General features: G+C 36.1%; 2 protein-coding genes across 14 annotated transcripts in view; both read right to left on the bottom strand.

Moving 5' to 3' along the window:
• The window catches only part of DST (dystonin), a 296284-nt gene that overhangs the window by 113348 nt on the left and 160573 nt on the right, over positions 1-22363 (bottom strand). For 9 of the 12 annotated variants that reach the window (XM_035322491.1, XM_035322490.1, XM_035322492.1 and 6 more), the window contains 14 exons: positions 21349-21474; positions 20760-20912; positions 20353-20507; positions 20052-20178; positions 18815-18998; positions 17674-17831; positions 17406-17584; positions 17046-17184; positions 16093-16286; positions 13662-13824; positions 12915-12998; positions 12716-12823; positions 12379-12477; positions 1128-1262 (listed from right to left, as the gene is read on the bottom strand). In XM_035322491.1, the coding sequence (XP_035178382.1) occupies positions 1128-1262; positions 12379-12477; positions 12716-12823; positions 12915-12998; positions 13662-13824; positions 16093-16286; positions 17046-17184; positions 17406-17584; positions 17674-17831; positions 18815-18998; positions 20052-20178; positions 20353-20507; positions 20760-20912; positions 21349-21474 (2004 nt within the window). Of the gene's footprint in view, positions 1-1127; positions 1263-9352; positions 10922-12378; positions 12478-12715; positions 12824-12914; positions 12999-13661; positions 13825-16092; positions 16287-17045; positions 17185-17405; positions 17585-17673; positions 17832-18814; positions 18999-20051; positions 20179-20352; positions 20508-20759; positions 20913-21348; positions 21475-22363 lie in introns of all 12 variants that reach the window. The other 3 variants (XM_035322484.1, XM_035322486.1, XM_035322485.1) reach the window with 1 other exon arrangement.
• On the bottom strand, positions 1270-8517 carry LOC118164764 (plectin-like). 2 transcript variants are annotated; one of them, XM_035322497.1, is made up of 3 exons: positions 8004-8517; positions 5147-7906; positions 1270-4599 (listed from the first exon to the last, which is right to left on the bottom strand). In XM_035322497.1, exons 2-3 carry the CDS (start codon positions 7904-7906, stop codon positions 2686-2688), a joined length of 4674 nt encoding a protein of 1557 aa, XP_035178388.1. In that variant the 5' UTR covers positions 8004-8517; the 3' UTR covers positions 1270-2685. The 2 variants fall into 2 exon arrangements, with proteins under 2 accessions (XP_035178388.1, XP_035178387.1); XM_035322496.1 differs by having other exon boundaries at positions 5147-8517.

The following is a 22363-nucleotide window of genomic DNA, read 5'->3' as shown; positions in this document are numbered from 1 at the left end:
GTTTTATGTCATTAGCAGAACTAGCACTGGTGCCTCAAACAGGTCTGCACTTTGGTAGTAGAGTGAGCACAGCCTGTATGAACATGCAGCACACTGGGATTGGTGGCAGGTGGGGACTGCAGAGCTGCCATCCTGCCTGATGGCAAGCTTGACTCCTGTGTACACTGCCCCTCTAACTGGCACCAGTGCCCATGACCAAATTAAAATCACAGGAACGGGCAGCTTAAAAGATGGGCCAAAATTGTGTTTGCATGACCACATATCTAGCCTATATGCGAGGGATGTGTAAAAGACAGTGCTTCATTTCTCTGCTGTGAAGTGGGCAGGTGGGCCTTCACTTGTGGAAATCCTTTTAGGTGTCACTAAGCTACTTTGTGTGACAAACCTGGCAGGGGTGCTGCTAGAAATGACATGAAACTTCACAGATGTAAATGCACAGTCAAACTAACAACTGTGCACAACAACAGGTCTACCAAACACAAAGAAGCCATGACAGCCGCTCCAGCAGCCAGTGGACTACTAGTGTGGTAGCAAAGAGGGCCCAACTGACACCCTCTGTATTCCCTAAGGCAGCAGATTTGAAGAGGAGTGTGCATCTGTTCAAAGACTTTCAACTACCATCTCATAAGCCAACCCATAAGGGTGCCCATCAAGATAACTTTTTAATAGCAAATAAAAAACAAACTTGGCCCACAGGCCCCTCCTGCCAATTCTCCCCCTCCTGGTGCCAGGTTAGAAGTCACCAGGCTCATTTACTGAATCATTCATTCAGGACCAGGCAGCAGACCTACAAAGTGCCATCTTGCAGGACACACTGTCCCTCTGCGATTGCTGAATTATGGTAAGCAGGGTATAGGTTCTCTAAATTGAGATTTTGTACTCTCAGAATATATCACACTCCGGGAGTATGAAAGGCACCTTGCAATTGTTCCTGAGTAACGTGTTTGTGTGAACAAACAGGAGGATTCATCCAATCTTCCACTCACAACAAAATGTGAAATTACATCCTTAGTAAATTGTGGGTGGTGATTTGGAGAAAAAAATATGGAACATTTTATCATTTTAATCAACACAAAAAAAAAAAGGGGGGGGGGGGAGTGCTATTTTACCAAAACACATCTATGTACCTGCTGCTTAGGCAGATCTGTCTTTTCAGCCTTTTCTCCTCCTTCTTTGCTGAGTGTCTTGCTGAGGTTTGACACCCATTTCAGCAAATCCCCAGCTTTCTCAACATGTTCCTTCTTTTCTTCTTCCATTGACTTCTGACGAGCACCACGAATTGTAAAAAACATGTAAATGTAAATTGTTGGAATATTTAACATTCACATCCATAGAAACACAATTCTACCACAATAGCAGTATCATCACATAACCGTAAAGCGATTTCTTTTTATTTATCACCATATGCATTATTGCAACACTTTGATGTAAGAACAAAAATGCCACATAATTATACACACTAAGAGAATAATTCCTCAAAAGATTTGTAATTATGATTATGGTGCTTAATCATACACATGTACATTCATTATAAAATGACTGATATTTTAAAAAAAAGTATAGCTTCCCAGCCATTACTCAGCAGATAAAATCTAAACAACATTTGCATATAAACTATCTTTGAATTGCTGCCTTTGCATTACCCTCAGGTATGGATATCTAAAGCTAACACAGAATACTGATATTTTATAATCTATGAACATGGATTACTAAATTACTGTTAGGAAGAATACATTGCTTCTATGTCTACAGAAACAAGGACAATAAAAGTAAAATGCTGACACATTTCATCTTTTTCTGCATAGAAAAATACATATATATTTTGATAGTAACATGACTGGTTAGTAGTTTGAAATGTAACAGTACTTAGAAAACACATCTAAACACTTCCATGTAAAAATGAAGTGCTTCCACAAATAAAATGAAGACCTTGAAGAAGTAAAAATGAAGACATTCTATTTAAATGGTATTTTTATTAATTGGATATGTAATAGTAATTCATTTTCCTATTAAAGTTTTGAAAAAAATTATCAAAAAAGTTACCTGAAGTGTGAAAAAACCTGGATATGCAATTTTGTGATGTGAGTAGCCTTTTAAAATTAATGAGATACTATCATGGGAAAAGCTACTTATGTATTAAGTGCTTACTGGACTGCAGATTTAGCCCTTGTATAGTATTTTTTCACCTTTGTACAATAAATTATAGTTGCAAAGTGATTTTTAGTATTAAATGAAGTGCGTTGTATGAAATACTGCACTGTCTTCATTCACAAAATGGGCAATCTTTTTCAGTTTTTAATATAAAAATCTGATTCTTGTCTCATCTAGATGTACATATTTCACACTAATGTAACTCCACCAATCTCAGTTTAACTTCTGTTTTATAACACCTACATGTACGTTATGTCAGATAAGGCCTTCAGGTAAACCCTGAACACAGTCTGCATTTTGAAATGATGAATTTAACTAAGTTCACCTAAAAATTTAAACTTTATGAAAAGGAATAGCTAATTACAGGTTATTGGTTTATATTAATTAGTGGTTTATACTAATTAGTTTTAAAGCAACTCATGACTACAGTAGACAATACCATCTATAACTTTTCATAAGAGTAATGATAGACCTTTTCCTTGACTTGAATTGACTTTAAATCAGGCCCCGAAGGAGCACTAAAGTCTTGTTCCATTATGAAGCATAATATAGACTAGAAATTCCTGTTTTCATAGGCTGAGCAGCTTCTAATAATCGTAGTCCAGTGTGGCAATCAAAAACAGCTCTCTCTAAAGCTTCTTTGTAGGTTAACTTCTTCTTTGTTTTGGGGCATGTTATAACTTTAACATACAATTTTTCATCTTTCATCTTTGTAGCTGTGACAGCATCAATAACACCGCACTTAATTGCATCTTCCATTGTTAATCTGGAGTGAGATTTTGGATCTATCAACCCACCAGTCAGGTACTGATACTCCAGGCAGCGCATACCCATTTCCTTGTCTAGGGCATTTACACTCATAGCTTCAACAGCTGACATAACTGTATTCCTTACAGGGTGAATGATCCCAGTAAAGATTAGTTCACATTGCTGAATTTGCTTGGCACAACCATCATCAATTAACTCCCTTTGCAAAGCTTCTGAAACACTGTACTTTTTCCCAGTAAATGGATCGATTATGCCTCCTGTACTAACCTGAGCTTCAAGACACCGGAGAGCAGTAACTCTATCTACCAGGTTTTTGCGCGAGGCTTTTAAAACTGGAATTCTTTCATTGGTTTCAGAAAGCCAAAATCCTGCAATAGGACTCTTTAAATCTTTATTTGGTTGTGAACTGCTAAGTAAAATGTCTCCAAACTCATTAATTGTGATTAAACTCTCCTTATATTTATTAACTACTGCTCTGTCAATTCTACCCTGATTTAAGGTCTCCTCAATATTAAACTGTACACCAGTTTTAAGATCTGTAATCAAAAGAAAAGAATTCCCATCTGAGTCAAAACATGTAGACTCCTTCCAATCAAATTCCTGTTTTGAAAGCTCAAGATATGTAGCTTTATCAACACATTTTTTCTGATAAGCCTCATAAGAAGTCATTTCAGCTCCTGTTTTGATGTCTACTACAGAAATTTTATGAGTTTTCTCTGCAGATGGGCTGCTTATTTTCCTTTCACCAACTGGAAGCAGAAAACATTTACTGCTTACACTGAACAAAGACATTTTCAGCAAATCACAGTAGTACATAGCTTTCCTGTTATTTGGATTGTGAAAGCATTTTGCATTACTAGAGGGCTCATGCAAAAACTTTAAAACTGTGTTACTAAGCAAGCCAAGCTGCACTGCAGTTTCCGGAGGTACACGAACACTTCTTATAGGATCAATGACCCCCCCACTTGCAATTTGAGCTTCAAGGATATTTTTACCTTTTTGTCTTTCTAGAAGTCGAGCTTCCATAGCCTGATACACAGATACCACTTTACCAGAACAGCAATAACCCAAAACAGCTTTCTCTGCCTCCTGCAGTCTACTCTTGAATTCATTATCAGCCAGCCCCCTAGCAAATGAATCATCAACAGAGAATTTCTGACCTGTTGTAGGATCAATGATGAAACCAGTAGCTGCTTGGGCCTCTAAAAATGCTAATGCCAATGCTTTCCCTATGATTCTTTTCTTTGCTGCTAAAGCAAAAGAGATTATTTCTTTGCTGGATTCAAGGTACAGCCCAGCTATAGCTGTAGGTTTAGTTAAAAATTTCTCAAGACTTTTCTGAACCTCATTAATAGTTTTCTGCCCTGCACGGAGCTCCTCCATTGTAAGCCTGTCTAAAAGTTTAACTTCAGCCAACTGTCTGGCAGTCACATCATGTCGGAGACCTTCAAATTTAATATCATCATACTCCTCTGTAAAATATTCCAACTGAGTATCATCAGCAGTTCTCAAAATCTCTTCCCCTAAGAAAGAATTCATCTTTGCAAAGTCTTCTCTCCTAAACCCATCAGATGTTTTGTATCCCTCAAACATTCTGTCTTCGTAACCAAAAGTCTTGTCATTTTCTTGTTTTAATGTTGTAACTTCAACATGCATGTCATACTGCTTGTTCTTCACTATCTGTAAATAGGAATTTTGCACAGTGAGAAACAGATCTGCAGAACTATGCTGTACATAATTCACTCCTAAATCCACCACCAGAGCAAAAAAGGGAGAACTTGAGTATGTTGGAAAGGGAAGCTGCTATTAGCATCGGACAGTACAGAAATATAGGTAGCTAGAGTTTTAAAATGCATTCACTGTTTCAAATATTTATTCAACAACCAGAATAGGAATAGACTAAGCAACACTTGTTGTTAATATGTGAACTTATCACTGTTAATCAAAGCTCATTTTGACCAGTAACGATAGAACGGTGTATGTGAATTCCTATTTCCAACAAGGCATGAAAAATAAAGTGTTTCATAGATACTAACGAGCCTGCCACAAAGATTTAATGAAAAGCTTGTGTAATGTGAAAATGACGGGGTACCCTTCACCAAGGCAATAACATATGAAACATGACAGAGAATACAGAATAGTGCAAAGCATAACTAAAAAAAAAATGAAATAGAGTAGTAAAAAAACAGTATTAGGAAGGCAAACCCTCACAAAATGTAGTGTATACCTCCAAGGGATGCAGTTTTACTAATCCTAATTCATGTTTCATGTCTTCTCCAGGCCTAACAGTTTGTCTGGAACTGTGTAGGTTCCTGTTTCTTACTTTGTCTCTTTCAGATGTTCCACTGATTTCACTTGCTTTATCAAAAGTAATCTGGAACTGCGTACTTGTTTGAGAAACAAACTCTGTAAAAGATTGTGGGTTTCCGTCTTCTAGTGATTGGTTTATTCTCGACATCTGGAACTGCACCTCCTTTGGTATCGTATCATCAGCACTCACGTACAGTGTATTTTCTTCTATTTGACCAGTCGTAAAGCCTGACCTCTCCTGTTTCTGCCTGAACAAAGGTGAATGAGGTTTTGCATGTGGAAGAAGTTGCTCAAATTCTCTAGCTGAGGTGTCATTCAAGTAATTCCCTCTTCTCTCACAGCTCAAGTTAAATCCACAATCTTTGAATTTATTATTTTGCTGAACTTCATTCTGAAACAAAAGAAATCTGTGTTCACTCTCCTTGACCTGCAAGTCCATTTTCTGTTTCAAGCCCTCAACCAAGCGCTTCTGCACTTCCAACTCTTCCTCAAGTTTCCTGCACTTCTGGTGATAGTCCATTTCAGCATGCTTCCCTTGCTGCAGTTGTTCATGACATTTTTTAAGCCTTTCTTGCAGATCTTCAATCTGTATTTTGTACAACATGATGTTTTCCTCAGCCATATGCTTTTCCTGCTGAAGAGCAACACACTCTAGTTTTATGCCAGAAATGTCCTTTTCTGTGTTGCTATGGGATTCCAGTAATTTTTCCACTTTTTTCCTAAATTCCTCTGCAGAGTGTTTAAACTTGATTGATTCTTCCTGAAACAGAATCATTTTCTTGCGTGCCATTTGTTCATCCAGAGTCTTCTGGTGGAGTTCATCCTGTAGTTTTTTTAATTTACTACTTAGTTCTTGTATATGAACTTCCTGTAGTTGTATTTTCTGTTCACTCACTTTCTTTTCTGTAGTTAGAGCACACATTTGGGCATTTAGATTTTTAATCTCCAGGTCAATGGTTAGGGTGGAAGCACTTTGTTTATCACATTTTTGTTTATATTCACTAGCTAAATCTTTTGTTTTTGCTAGATCATCTTCTAGACTTTTGATTTTACATAGGAATTCTTGCTCCATTATTGTTTGCTTGTGCAATTGTTCATTTGTTGTACGCAGTTGCTCTTTGAAACCATCTGCTAGGGTTTTTAATGCATCATTTTTCCTCTGAATACTTTGTTTTTCCAAAGTCATCTTCTCGGACTCGGATTGAATTTGCTTCATCAGTAGTTTTGTTTCAGTGTTCCATTTATTAAGGTCCTCTATCTTTCGTTTCAATGTTTCTGACACCTGATTACTTTTGGCCAATTCATTCTTCAGCATCTGGATTTCGTGCTGGTACTCTATTTCTACTTTTGTTTTCTGTAGCAATTCTTCCTGTATTTTCTTATATTTGTCCTGAAGATTACTTGCTTCTCCTTTGCATGACTGTGTTCTGTGCTCAGCTGCTAGCTTCTCCTTTTGAAGAGAACTGATTTGTGAATTTAGATGTTTGATAGTGATTTCAGTTTTTGCCTGTGATCTAGTTAATTCCTCTACTTCTCTTTTTAGCTGTGTCTTTTCCTGATGAACAGATTTCAGCTCCTCTTGATAGTTCATCTTAATTTTCTTAAGATCTATAGCTTCCTGCATCACCTCTTCAGCTTTACCTGTAGTTCTATGTAACTGCTTGTCCAGTTCTTTCAACTGTTGCAAATATCCCTGCTCTACTTGGTCTTTTTCCTCCAACTTAATTTTTAGGCATTTAAGTTCACTATTGACTTCATCTAATTTTTCTTTTAATAAACGAGACTTTTCTTCTGTTGATGATTTTTGAAGCTCAATTTCATTCAGTTCATATTTGAGATCTTTAATAGTTTTATCAGCTTTCTTGTTAGCAAGATTTAGTTCATCCACCTTCTGCTTTAGTTCTTCTACTATTTTTGCTTCTTGTTTCTTCTGGAAACTTGTAATTTCAGAATCAGTCTTACACTGGCTGCTTTGCCCAGCTGTGTAAGTTGGCAGGGAAGTTTCTCTAGTTACAGAGTACCTGCCTTCAGCAACCTTCCTTCTGGCTTCAGTTTTCTCTTTTTCTTTCAGCTTTATTTCTGATAGATTCCCTTTACATTCAAGATCTTGCTCCATTTGCTTTATCAGTTTCATAAGTTTCTCTTCTCCTTCTGTTTTTTTCTTCAGCTCCTGCATAAGGGATTTTTTTTGTTGCTCTAAATCATGAAGATTAGTATCCTTTCTTCTCAGATGTTCTTCAAGGTTTCTTCTGGTAAAGGTACTTTCTTCTATTTGGTTTCGAAAAGCCCGGAGGTTTTCTTCCAGTATACTTCTTTGAGTCTCTGCCTGAAAAATGAGCTGCCTTACACACTCCAACTCCTGCTTTGCATCTGCTTTCTCTTTCTCAATGCTCTCTAGATCTACACGACACTGCTTTGCCTCTTGCTCAGCCTTGGTCTTCTGAAGACAGATCTCTTCCATATCCTTTTGCTGCTTTTTCCGCTCATTTTCTGCAGCTTCCCTCAGTTTGGGGAGCTCCTGTTCCACTTGGAATTTTTGTTTCTTCATATCCTCCAACATCTCCTCAAGTGCTTTTACCTTTCCAATGAGCTTTCTGTTCTCATCAGTCGTGCTATTTTGCTGTGCCATTAAATCTGAATAAGCCTGCCGTACTGATGCCTCCTCCTTCCTTAACATCTGTAGAAAAATAAGACAAGTTATTTCTATTAGTAGTTTTTCTAATACGGCGTATGAAACATTAAGCTCTTTTAAAAGCAAAGTGGTAAATACTTACTCATATTTTATGGTATGTCCAGAAAGTAGGATTAGCAGTTCCTACCACCATCACCTTCTCTTGATACAGTAAGCTTCAGGAAGTTACCATTAGCCAAATATGAAACCCTTCATAAAGACATCCGCATAACGAAGAAGTCCTGAAGCCTCTCACTTCAGTCAGATGCCTCTTAGTGATTAGCAGAGTCAAACAGCTTGCATACGCTTTTTCTCCAAACAAATATGTAGAGTAAACAGTGAGCCAAACACTATGCACAAGAATTCCCAAGCAGAAACTACCGCTTTTGGATCAGTACAGCAGGAAACGAAGGAAGCTTTTTATGCTCACAAGCAAAAGTAACTCACAAGAAGTCTGGAAATCTCCAAGAAAAGAAACAGAATTTAGAACTAGAGTCAAGATGCATCATAACCATGAAGAGAACTATCCCCCAGTACATCTGTGTTCTGTACTGTGCTCCACAGTCTCAACACATCCACTGTCTCAGCTGGGGGACTAGGAGCATGGTAATTAGAAAAATCCTAGTGAAAAACAGGTAGTAGTCTCCATATGTTGGCAAACTCTTAGAAGCAATAGAACTCTTACTCTTACTCAAACTCTTAGAAGGCAAACTCTTAGAAGCAATGCGTAAGACTATAGTTGAAACCATATATACCTCACCTTCATTAGCACAATTATGGCATTAGGTACCCAATGTGAGCTATTATGAGGTAAGAACATAACCATACTCCTATGATCGTACAGATATGGCATGGAAGGAAATTATTGCAATGTTTTCAAATAAACAAAATGTTTTAGTTCAAATTTACCACATTTACCTGATTCTTCACATGATATATGAAACTAAATTCCAAAAAGGCTAATGCAAAGGCAGCTTCTTCAATTTCACTCTGTATTTTCCCTGACCCTCCACACGGACAATTTTGAACATATCCTCGCCAACACAAAACATTTACAATGATTTCTTATCCTATCTCATTTTATGCTCTTGTAGGCACTAAACCTAATGCATTATGCTTGAAACAAATTGAAAATACAGATCAGTCCCAAATTAAATCTTGTTAGCTTACATTATCTCTAACTGGCATGGCTGAGCATCAGCTGGGTGGAGAAGAGGATAACAATTACAGAATAATATAAAATGAACATATGGCTAAATTTATGAAAACAAAAAAAAATATATCAAAATGCACAGTAATTAGTATATCATTAGTATATGCATTGTTTACATTATATTGAATCAACTTTAAATCACTTGACCTTGACATATTTTGAGATTCAAATGTTGATTTGGATTGGTTTAGAATCATTCTTAATTTAACTTCTCTGTTTGCATTGCATAAAAACTCTACCTCAGTTACAGTTGTGCTCCTTTTATCTTCATTACCACTGTCTTTTATCTTTGTCTCCCTTCTTCTTTCAAGTGAGTTTTTGTTTCCTGGGTTTTCACAGAATGTTTTCTGTAGTTCAGTGGTTTTTCCAGGTACCTTTATGCTAGGACCTTTATCCTTACTGTCCAATTCTGCTACTAGCAATAAATCTTTACATTTCTGATCCTGTTCTAACTTGTCCTCTCCACTCAGTTTCTTCTTGCTTATATTTATGTTGTCCAAACCATAATTTTTACCCTGCGGTATTTTCCTCTCACTTACTTCCTCCTTGTGACTCAAAATCTTTTTTGCTAATCCGTGTTCTGAAAATGGAAAATAATTATCTCCTCCAGAAATCATTTCTGAGAGGGAATATAAATCACCTGCATTTCTCAACAATTCTATACCGAAACTTGGATCGCTCTCCACTGGTTGATTAGATTGAGAAACTTTTGTTGCATGCTGATTCTCTGAAATATTTCCTGAAGAAAAAGCCAAAATTTCTCGTGTTGTACTCCTGGCTTCATTTTGATTTAGATTTGATTTTTCTACGGCTTCATTTTGTTTTGTGAAGTAACTTTTACCCAGAGATGTTCTGTGCAGTTTGTTTGTGTCCCTTTCAACACTACCAGAAATACCTGGGTTGCTCACAGACTGCAGACTTAATTTCATTTTTTCACTTCCATTGTGCACTCCCAGTTCTCTGAAAGTAGATGCAACTTTCTCTAAAGGTACTGCATCCCTTAGACCTGATAAAGAGTCACCTTCTTCATCACATACTTGAAACTCTTTGCCTTTAGAGTTCGTGGTATTGTTGCTACTACTTTCTGTAAAGCAATGTTCTTTACTCTGACATTCAAAAAATGTTTCTGTTGAAAAATGTTGCTGTTTGTGAGGGCTGGTACTCTGGGCATGATCTCCAGTTTTTGTAATAACTTCATCTTTCTTCATTGTTAGCTCAAAATTAGTTTCTGATTGCATCTCATATCCTCCCTTTGCTGGAACACTGCTCCCTGCCTTTCTTGAACAACTTTTTTCTTTATTTTCATGTATTATTTCCACTTCAGATATTTTTTTTGACACTCCCTCTATTTTCTGTCTCTCTCCATTAACGAGTTCCTGACTTAACCTTTCACCAGGATAATTATTTGCACTCAGAGAGATCTCAGCTGAAACAAAGGAATCTTTTCTATCATTTTTATCTTCTTTACTTTGATTACCAAAAACCATTACATTATCTTCCTCTGTATGTAGCTTATTTTCTCTGTTGCCACTAATGCTACTTTCTTGATTGAGATTTACATCTTTTTTTAATGTTCTATCGATTTTGATTTTATCATCTCTGTGTAATTTTCTTCTGTGAATGTCCAGTGTATTTTCTGTTTGTTTAGCTCTATCTGAAGAGTTATCTTTTTGCATATATTCCACATCCATCATGCTTTCATTAGGTGCATTTTCCTCTCTTAATTCAACTGCTTCATTACACGCCAACCATTCAAAGACTTCAGTTGACTTCACAGGTTGCTGGAGTTCATTGTCATCTGGTAAGCTCTGAGCGTGACAGTAACATGGATTAAACAGAGATATCATGGAAAGGATCTTAATTTTCTTCATTCTGTGCATTCTTAATGCCATTACCGAGAGTTAAGAAGAAAGACTGTCATGAAAGAAAATCTTCGAACAACCACAGATTTCATAGGTCTTATCCCAGGAAAACATACTATTGTTCCTCTTTTGAAACCTATTTAGGTTATCTTCGAAGAAGCTATCAGAAATTTAGGAGAATTCAGGAGCAGGACAGGGTTTGGATGGAGAATGTTTGATTTCCAAAAGAAAAAAAGCAGTCCTGGGGATTCAGAGCAGATGGAGACTCAGAAGGGTTTAAAAGATTCCATTTGTTCTTGAGGAACATGAAGCCTATCAGCATTCACAGGATTCCTGGTCCCCATTTGAATTCTTGTTTCACTTTTTATCCATGATAAAGTTAGTATTGTTAGTTAGGCTAAATACTCAGTTATAGTGACTACCTATCAAGAAGCTTATCTATTTCCATTTGCATGCTCCACCACTTTAATGATGTACAAAGATGCATTCTCTTAGCATTAATGGTTTGTTCAAAGGTATTCAAAAGCCAGAAGGGCTATAAAAACAAAACCAGCACCAGAATTACGTCAAATTGCTTTAAGAACTCTGTTGTTTTCGTCTGTAACAACATTAAAATTTATACTTTTGAATGTTTTCCAATTTTATCTAAGTTACACAGGCCCAGATTATATATGGGCACAATTAATTACAGTATAACATGGGCTTTACTTTAGAGATTTGAAGTGTATAGAGTATATTAAAACCCTATAGCCCTTAAGGAGCTAAATTGCTTTCCGAGAGAAACAGATGTATGAAGAAAGTGAAAAATTTGATTTTTTTTCTCAAATATTTGGAATGGTATTTCTGCAGCAAGAATGAAGAGTAATTTATCTGTTTAATTTCAGTAACCTACACTTGTTAACAAGATTCATCACTAAACATGAATAAAATTCTGTTTGACCCTAAGGAACCAATACAGTAGAAAGGTAGAAGGAAAAAAATCTAAACACGTCAAAAAAATAAATTATTTGAGAGGACACTACATCTCCCCGTTTAATGGGCTCCTTTATATGTTGTAAGTGGACCAGAATGCATACTCAGCTTAATGTCTGCAAATATCTCAAAGATCGAGCCCTAAAATACTGCAGTATTAAAATGTACGGTATGTAACTGCATCTCCAGCAGAAATTAGTGATTCATATGATCCTTACAGCTGGCAGAACTGGTAAAACGTAGGGATGATATGGTTTTGCTTATCTGAATGTTGTAATTTAATACTCCTACATTACTGTATAGAGCACAGTATATAAGGAATTTGGTCTTTCGTATCTGCTGCTAACTTTGTGAATAATTCCAGCAGACAGATTGCTCTTCATTTGCTTAGCTATTCTTTTTGTTTGGTTGCCTTTTAGCAGATGACCTACCTCTTCTTCTTCCAGTCTTTTCAGAGAATCACCTGCAAACTTTATGTACTGCGTCATCAGGGTCACTAAGGCAGTATAACGAGTCCGTAAATCCATGAACTGCAGAGAAACAAAACGGGAGAGCAGCAAGAGTGAAACACTCACACTGAATGCCACATAATGTAAAAAGACAACTGCCTAGAATTAACCTTTTAAGAAGTGATACTTTTCTAGAACCTGTCCCGACTTTGATTCCAATTTCGTTTTACTAATTAATAAATCCTAAATCCCATTCTTTTGTTTACTCAGTTTAAAGCAAAGATGCTTCAAGTTCTCCTATCATAAGAAATCTGTTTACCTCTTGAATAATGAAGTCTGATGAGCTTTGCATTCTTCGACGTTTCACTGGAGATTTTTGTTGGGAGTCAACCATAGCTCTGTATGTCATAGTCTGCAACTCGTAGTCCTATAAAAAAACATAAAATACACAAAATGGTCAGCATTCCATCAGATACCAACACAAACAAAAGGATTCTAGGTATACCAGTATTTATTACCTTCACAGCCGCTGAGTACTGTTCTGCATATTTCTGGCATTCATCTATTTTGCTTTGTTTCATCTCAATCTCAGAAACCAGCATCTGTAAAATATGAATCTACATCTTCATCTTAAAAAGTGATTCTATTCTTATGGCTGTTGTTATTAGCATTTCTATTTTATCTAACAACATCAAATTACATAATACACAGATTTCCACATGTGTACAAGTAATTGTAAGCTCAAGCCCATTTCCTGGTTTTGCTTGGTTTACAGTACAAAAGTAGTGGAAAAAATCCTGCCAGGCTTAATACCTGGTGAGCAAAGCTCAGAAAGAAATTAGGGTTATACCATTTCACACATGTAATTTGTTACATGAAAATATTTTGTTATATAAATACATTATTGTTATAAATATATTTCTATGTCTATAATTACCAAGAGTAGCACTAAATAAAAAAATGAGGTGATGAGTCAGTACTTTTAGGCAGTCTCTAAGGTTTTATGTTTGCAAATCTGAGGACCGAAACTAGTCTATAAAATAGTAATAATTAATGAGTGATATATTAAAAATGTTAGCTGCACATAACATATATGAACACGAAAATATAAAAGCTGCTGATGATTTGGATTTTTACAATAAAGGCTGAGGGATATAAGCACCTCATTTCAAGAAATAAGACTGACATCATTGGGTTCAACTGATATTTTAACTCTTCTCCAGTCATCACAGCAGCAAATTCCTACAATGAGATCCCTTCTGTACCTTATGCTGGTTCAGCTGTTTAGCCAGTGCTTTGCTATTTTCAGGATGAATTTCTTGAATCTTTCGCTGAGTATCTTCCACTTGTTGAATCCAAGTGTCCAATGAATTGTAAGTATCTTTGTAGTACTTCAGAGATTTATTAATACTTTCTAAGTCACGCAACCTGATTTTATGTTAGAAAATATATAAGGAGTAAAGATGAATATAAACGATAAAAAGTACAACACTAAACTAAATACAGCCTTCAAGGTTTTGGATATCTTAGCTCTGCTAAGCTAAGTATAGTATAGCATACTATAAACATTGTAAAATAGCACTAACTGAACAGTAAATTAACTTCACAAACACTAAGATCCCCAGCTTGATGAAGCCTTTTCATTTGTCATAAACAACACCCAAGAGAGATTCTACTACAGAAAAAAATATATATAAATATATAAACCTATGCATATATCCCTCATTAGTGAGCTGAATTGCTTGAAACTCCACGAGCAGTGGAATCCCCAGACACAATGTAAGAGGAAGGTCTCTGCAACAGTAAGTAATTCTATGAAGTTGGAGAATTTCAAATGTGACTTATGTGAATTAAGAAGGCAAAAAGCTAAGCTGGAGTTATGTAGCAGTTCACCATACCCCATACCTCCCACAAAACAACAGCAATTACACTTCCTCTGCTCAAGCAACTGCTTCTGTTGACCATTAAAAAGTCCCTTTTAAAATTCTGTTTTTATACCTGGCAAAAAAGTACTATGTATCCCTTGAAAGTGGTTTCCATATTGATGAGAGTACTGACAGTTATACTTTCATGATCCTTATACTGTTACTTCACGTATCATATAAATATGACTCATCCAAAACACTTCATAATTACAGATAAACTTACTCAATTGTGAATAAATACTTCGAATTGTGAATTGTCTGACTGTGCATAAATACTTTGAATTGCACTACTGTTGTTCTCAAGATGCCAAAAGGAGAGTAAAAAAGAGCAAGCAAAGGATACACTATTTGTCAGGTTTCATACTTAAGCATAGTTTTACGCCAATAACCATGAAAATAAGAAGGGATCGTGGTAACTGCAGCCAATATTTGTATATGCTTTCCATATAATGATAATCAGTGTCAAGCTGTTAGGAAGTAGCAGAGTGAACATTTGCAGAAAGCAGTTTGTTTACAGCTACATGCTGCAACCACCACAATCTGTCCTGTTTACACTAGAAGTCACTTTGTATTAACAGCAACTTTTCAGTATGTTCTATTCAGAATACAGAACTGTAAGGAGATCATTTGGTTCATGTTTGCCCTACGATGAAATAAGGAGACTTCAGTACCTCATAAAACTACTGTTTTATCATTTAAATTTTGTCACACTATCAGATGATGAAATCACCTGTGTTGATTTAAGGCTAACCATTCTCCAGTCACTTCCAAATCAGCCAGCTTTTGCCCATCTGCCTTTTAACTTCTGGTGATGTTGAACAGAGCCAACTAAGTTAGTTAACTGCAAGCAAATAACTTCAGTATTACACTTGAGTGGATACTCATTCCTTAGAAAAGGAGGACAAAAATGTGAAAGGCCGTTGTGTGAAACTCTACATAAACAGTGCTGTATATGATGCTCCTGTTCAAGTTATCTATAATGACAAACTAAAGTAAATTTTAGGAAATAAATTCAGACTGTGTATTAGAGACTTCCTTAACTTCTCCAAACTACAAAGGAAGCAAGACCAGATGTATGGACATCTCCTTCAGAATTACTGATAGCCGTGTTCTGTGAGATCTGTAAATCCGTAAAGGCATGTGCGTTTGAGTAACACTCTCCAATATAGTCACAACAGTAATACTGAAAGGCTTGAATTAGAGCAACACTGCAATTGCATATGGAGACTGCACGAAACCAGTTGCACACCAAAAGAAAATACTGGCACTTCACCATAAGTTTTTAATCTGGTAGCTATTGCAACAAAACTATCACAGAAGTCAAAAGAAGCTAAGGACTTGCAGACTTAGCACTTGTCATTAAAAGCAAGCAAACATGAAGCCAGTCATAACTGATCAGTCAGCTCATGAGTTTTGCCTGTCAGAACAAATTATGTGGAGAAACAGCTGGCATTTCCATAGGACAGCAGCCATTTCTGTAGGCTTTTTTTTGGAAAGTAAAAGGACAGCTTCTCTCTACTGTGTCTCAGTAAGTTGTTAGGAACAAAACAAAGTTCCTCTATTTTGGTAGTCTTTTGGTGCTCAACAGGCAGAGACAGTCCCTGGGGAAACGACAGACAACAACGTCAGCAGCACAGAAAAGATAAGAATCCCTGATCTTAGTGCATTTAGCAAATAACTCATCAACATTCATTCTTGATTATTTTTCCTCAGAAACAACAAGAACCAAGAACATCAAAAAACACAGATTGTAAGAAAAAGTTATACAAACCTATTCTCAATTTGAGAATGAATATTTTGCCACCTCTCGGCTAACTGATCAACCTTTTCTTTATGCCAGTCGAAGTCAAGATCACGTTCCTTGTGCATTTTAAACATCTGATCACTGATCATCTTTGCCTTCTGCAGCTCATCCTCTAAGGCATGGAATACTTCTCTTTTCTCATCTACTTCAGATCTCCATTGCTAGTGTATGATAAATTAAATATTTTAAATAATTCCTAAATTATGACACTACTTATAAATTAATATTTTACATAAGCAATTACTTCTGGTTGCTCAAACACTAGAATGGCACCAAAATGAGTTTGAAGCAACTGAACTGCAAAACAGTTCTGAGTAACAGCATCCCCCAAAACACAAGCATCAAAACACAGCCAGCAAATCAACATCTTTTTCTGATAAACTACAGCATTCAAAAAATTAGGTAGGTGCCAATCACCAACAAAAAAGCATTACTTATCATTTGAGATATTGAAATAAGCTGTATGCAGAGTATGAAAAATGCTGAACTTCAGTTTTAGCCTTTCTGAAAGTTAAATACCCAACCTCCTAGGAAACCCCAGTTAGTATACCACAGCAGCAAGAGGAATCATACTGTGGACATGTTCATGTAAGAATATATTTATGTTACCTTAAGCATGCATTACCTTTGCAGAGACAGAAAAATAAGTCTTATTGAAGCATTAACAACAGGCATTCTTCAAAGTTCAGAAACTGCAAAGCATTACCTAATTGCAATTATACACACGCAAACTATCCAATTCTCAGTGTTTCGAAGTCTATTTTTGTTGAGGTATCAGTCCTAATGCAGACTTTCCTTCAAACACATAAGCCAACTTTTGATAAACTAAACAGTAAAGCACAACCAGAACAAATGTTATAAGATGGAACATTTCCCTTTTACTTTTTTTTTTATTTGTCCAGGCATCTGCCGACTCTTACCTTTAATGTACCCATAAGATTTTCAATATTATTTTTGTCAGCAGTTACTGCCTCTTCTTCACACAGCTTAGTTTCATAAAGTTTTACTAATGATTCCGCTCCTTGGGTGTTCTTCAACACCAAATTTACAGTTTTTAATCTGAAAAACAGTAATCTCCTGTTAAATGAACAAGCAATAAAAATACTCAACACGCTTGTGTATTTCAGTCTTTTCATGTCATAGATACCCCTTTTACAGTGTTAAAATATTGTTAACTCCCTCTTCTTTGATCATTATTATTCATACTAATATTTTTAATTTATTTTGAAGAGAAAACTGTAAACTGCAGTGTGTATAATGGGAGATGGCCTATTACATACTTATCTATGTAAATGGAAGACATAGAATACACTTGGTTCATATTCTGAATAACAATATTTAGTTCAGAGCGCAGAGTAGGAACTGAAGGTGAACCAGCAGCTTGACTGAAAAACTCTTCGCATTTATCTGTGATGCCTCCCAAGTCATCTTTCAGTCTATCCAACTCCTTCTTCAGTTTCTGTAAAAATGAACAGTGATTGACAGTGTTTTTATACTGTATCAATCTGAAGTGTACTCTAGGTAAAAGAGCCTTTCCCAAAGGCTTACCTCTTGCTCTGAAATCCTAAACACACTTTCATGTAGGTCATCCCTTTCCATTGGGGTTCGGATCTGTCGGATTAACCGCTCCTCACAGCTCTCCAGCCGAAGTCTGATATTTCTGACTTCTGAGATGTACAGGTTGTAAATAGATTCTTCCTGCTCCTCTGTTGAAAGAAACAAATAACATTTTAGCAAACAAAGCCATTGTGACACTTTCACCATGTCTTCTCACAAAAGACTTTATAAAGTCACCATTCGACAGGTCTTTTCATGAATGACTGAAATCCCATAGATTTCCATAATTTTTACTACAAAACGAATTTTAGGAACCTTTACATTTTAGCTATCATTAGATCACCTCCTCACACTTTGAAAATTTGCATATATCATTGACTCTCCATCCCAGACACAGGCATCACCGCTTATGCAGACACTGCTAAATTCAGTAGCTGAATCTTTCAGCCAGATGATGTAAGGCATGGTACTCTAGGAAATCTCAAGGGATTTTTTTTTTAATTCTCCTTCAGAGGCACAAGGCAACACATCTTTCTTTCAGTATAGTGAACTATGCTAATGCAGTAATCAGCTTTGCACTACTGTATTCCTGTAAGTGATTAGCTACTTGAGAGTGTATCAGAACAGTTATTTTAAGCTTTTTGTGCTTATTGTGTTTAAAAACAGAGTTAAGAGAACTGTAACTACAGGTATTCTGTGGAGCTACAAAAATACCTAGGACACTTCTCTTGCATTAACAGTGTTAAACAATTTAATACTGTTATGAACTCAATAAAGTACTGAAGCTGAATTCAAACATCCAGAAGGGTACACTGACTAAACAGTAATCTGTAGCGTACAGAAAAATTTGGGGAGGGTTATTTTTTTCTACCACTTTGTATATTAACACAACAATATTTTTACATAAATTAATACATACAAAGTTAAAAAAAGCTTTGATTTTTCATACAATATAAGCGTGCAAAATGTTAAAATGATGGTTCTTTATCCATTCAGAGGAACTATAACATTAACCATATCAATATGATAAAATAGTAATTCACTAGAGCTTGAATTTATACAGAAAATATGTATTGAGATTTACAGTCTCTCTTGTGAGGGCACCTTTCTACTTTTCCTAGCAAAGTCTTACCTCTTTCTGCAGATTTCAGAAGCTCTTGATAGTATTGCTTGCAAATATTAACTTCCCTTTCCAGCTGTGCTGTATCAGAGCTTGTAAAGATTTTGGACTCCTGGCTATCTTCCACAAAATCATCAAAGCGGGACTGCAAATTGCTTAGAACCTGCTGATGTTCACCTGGCAGCATTGTTTTTATCTGCAACAGATCATAAACCCAAGGTGTGGTCAGCAATGATGCATGACGCATGCAGTTACCTCTAACATTTTTTATTAAAAAACAGTACTGACCAATTACAAAGATGGCGAAGTCAAAGAATTGAGGTTCTGAAAGCTTGCTGTTCCTGGACCAAGGTTCACTTGACAGGTATCAGAGTAATACCAGATAGATTATATTCAAAATAAAATGCTTCCCCAACTTTAACACCAGTAATGGGCTGTGTTAAGCCATTAAGAACATTTCAGTATTATCTCAGATTCCTTCTTTCCAGTAAAATTGGGAAATTAGGACTTAACATCTCCTTTTGGGTATTACAAAAAAAATTTGCAACAGTTTGAAGCCAGAGACACTCCAATGCTGTATAATAAACTCCTATATTAAATATCATTATGCTGTACATCCAACACTGGATAATTCAGTGATCTCATACATTGTTTTAGCTAGACAGAATAGTATTTTGATCTGTATCTCTATTTCATTTCTGAAAAATTTATCCTAATTATCTACTTAACTTTTCAAATTACAGACATGCATGAGAAGAAGAATCAGCATTCAGCTGCCTTCAGCTTGAAAAACTAAATGTAACTTTCACAGTCATACAGCTGTTAGTAAGAAGTTGAAGCATAAGGAAATAATGGGGAGTTTCACTAACATTAACCTTGGCCTAGAGAAGCTAACCTCCCCAGACATCTTCAAGATAAATCCAAACCAAAATTCAGATTTAGTCACTGTTCAACTGCTTTCAAGAGATCCTGTCTCTCTGCTGACAACAAGAGACTAGAGAGATTAGCCCAAAAAGAGTACGGGTAGTTTTCATGATACAATCTCTCTGCTCATTCCCCATGTACATCTGTGTAAGCTGATCAGATAAAGGCAGAATGTTGCACAGTGGTGCACTGCCAGCTATTTCCAGAAAATGAGGATAGCTGCAAAACAATTAATTATGCACTACCTCCAGGAAGTGTAGCCTATGCCTCTTAGCCTTACTTCCTAGGAAGTGGCTAGGAGGCCCTTGCTAGACATAGTACATACCGAGGCAACATTGCCAGCTCGAACAGCTTCAATTTCATTTGTAAGGTAATGCCAGGAAACCACACTCTTCATGTTTACATGTGACTCGTGCCAAAGGGCCAGTACATTCTGAAATTGCTGTTCAATCCTGAAACATAAAAAGAATCTGATTTAAGATAGGAGAACCTGTTTTATATTGGAGTAACATATAAAAAAGGTTAAAAAAAAAAAAGACATTTAAACCTGAGTTCCATATTAATGAATTAAAAAAATATATTTATATCAAAAACATATTTTAAAGCTGTTTTTGTTTTGTCCTTACCTGTTGGCTGTATCTATTGCTTCTTTGTTTGGTGGAGGAACTGTAAAGCATACAGATGGAACCATGGCCTCATTACCACTCGGGCTAATGACTTTCCATTTAGCACGATGGGAGTTGTTTGCTAAAACACACTCATCATCCTTGTAAATAGTTATCTAGTATTAACAGAAAAGCAGAATAATTTAATGAGCTAAGCATTACAAAATAGTTTTACAAAGCTCTTTTGTAAATGGCGTCACCAAATAAGCAACAGAACAACAAAAACAATGTTCAACACAAGGATTTGCTCTTGTTTACTAGGGTGGAAGACATTTAGAGCCCAGCATTCTCCAGGAACATGGTAATTAATGAAACTTTAGCTGAATTCTCACGTCTGTAATTGATTTGAGGAAATTCAAGTTTCTAACCTCAATTTGTCTATAGTCACAGATGGCTTTAATTGGGATGGATGTTTTCAGTATACAGTCAGGGTTCCTTGGCTTCAGCTGAATTATTGCCTTTGCTCTCCCTACAAGGCCTGCTACTGTGCTCTTATACTGCAAGAGTTGTTCCTTTTCTTCCTAAAACAGTAAAGAAAAGAACAAAGAACACATCGTGAGAAGTGGCCAGAATACAGTTCTGCTTCTTTGATCCTGTTAAGCTTTTCTTTTTCTGACTTCTTCTACTGTGTTTCTTAAAAGTAACACATTTTACAAGAACAATTAATCTTTCTGAAGTCACTGGGTTCCCACAACATTTGCTATTGTAAAGATAAAGAAAAAAACAAGACTGTATTTTAAGGGTATGAAAAACAGTCATCGCAGGCAAACAAATAAAAATATTTAATTATAAATTCTAATATATATATATAAATATTTATAAATTCTAAAATATCAATCTTTTATTCTTATTTGTCTTTAAAAAAACAATTTTATAACACAGATTTGATATACAACTATCATCTACACTTATCTCCTGTAATTGTAGCTCACATTAATAGGAACCTCGAATTCTTACCATAGACTCCTGGACAAGGTCTTCCAGCCTATGAAGGCTGCTTGTTCTATCACAGCTGTATTTTCGGTATATGGCATCTTTCAAATTCTTTAAATATTCCATGGCCTCTTTGGCATCGCTGAAAAACTAGGAGGACACGAAGATCTGTGTTACTATTAAACAACCCATAAAGCATATAAATAGCTAAATCACAAAGGTTTTTTTAAGCGCTATCTTTTTAAATACCACCTTTCCTAGCAGTTCAAAGTGACCACTGTAGCACACAACAATACTCATGATCTCATGTTTGAATGTACGCTTAAGGAAGGCACATGTCTTGGAACAGCAGTTGGTTTGGGTACTATCTAAATGCAAAACTGTTATCTTCATCTGTTAACTGTTAACTTCATCAAATGCAGTTATTGAACCTTAGTTAATTATGGTCTCCGCTAACAAAAAAAAAAAAAATCTGAATTCATTCTTGCTTCATAATTATGAAGAATTATTCTTGGATTCATAATTGCTTTCACATAGAAAGAACAGATAGAGCTTATGAACTGTAGGAAACTAGCTGCAGATTTAGCAAGCACACTGGAGTGAACGTTTTGGGAGGAAGGGGAAGTGAGCAACCACACTTGGCAGCTCTGCCTCAATCTAGGGCGCTGGTTAAGCATGACTGGGAAGGGAAATGTCCTGTGATAATTGGCAACTCATTCCTCATTCCTCAAATCCAGAGTTCCCCTTTTCTTATTGTTACCAGTAGGAGCCCAAACCACTCAACTTTGTCTTCTTCAGCATCCACTTCCTAACTTTGGGCTCTTGTTCTTCTCAATGAAAAGACCCAAAAAAGATCCCCAAAGCCTTCCTATTCAACCACAAAACCCAGAGGACACTAAGGACTGCTATTGATAATTTAAATATAAAATAAGAGTAGAAAATGTTTTTTCTACAAAACAAAAATCCTTAAATTTTCAATCCTCGTGCATATTTGATGGGTAAGTAAAAGGGTGATAATCAGAAAGATGTTTTGTTGGAC

Source organism: Oxyura jamaicensis, chromosome 3 (genome assembly GCF_011077185.1).
Source record: "Oxyura jamaicensis isolate SHBP4307 breed ruddy duck chromosome 3, BPBGC_Ojam_1.0, whole genome shotgun sequence".
In the NCBI taxonomy this organism is placed as follows: Eukaryota; Metazoa; Chordata; class Aves; order Anseriformes; family Anatidae; genus Oxyura; species Oxyura jamaicensis.
The sequence above is the reverse complement of the archived record's forward strand: the minus strand, read 5'-3'. Positions and strand labels throughout refer to the sequence as shown.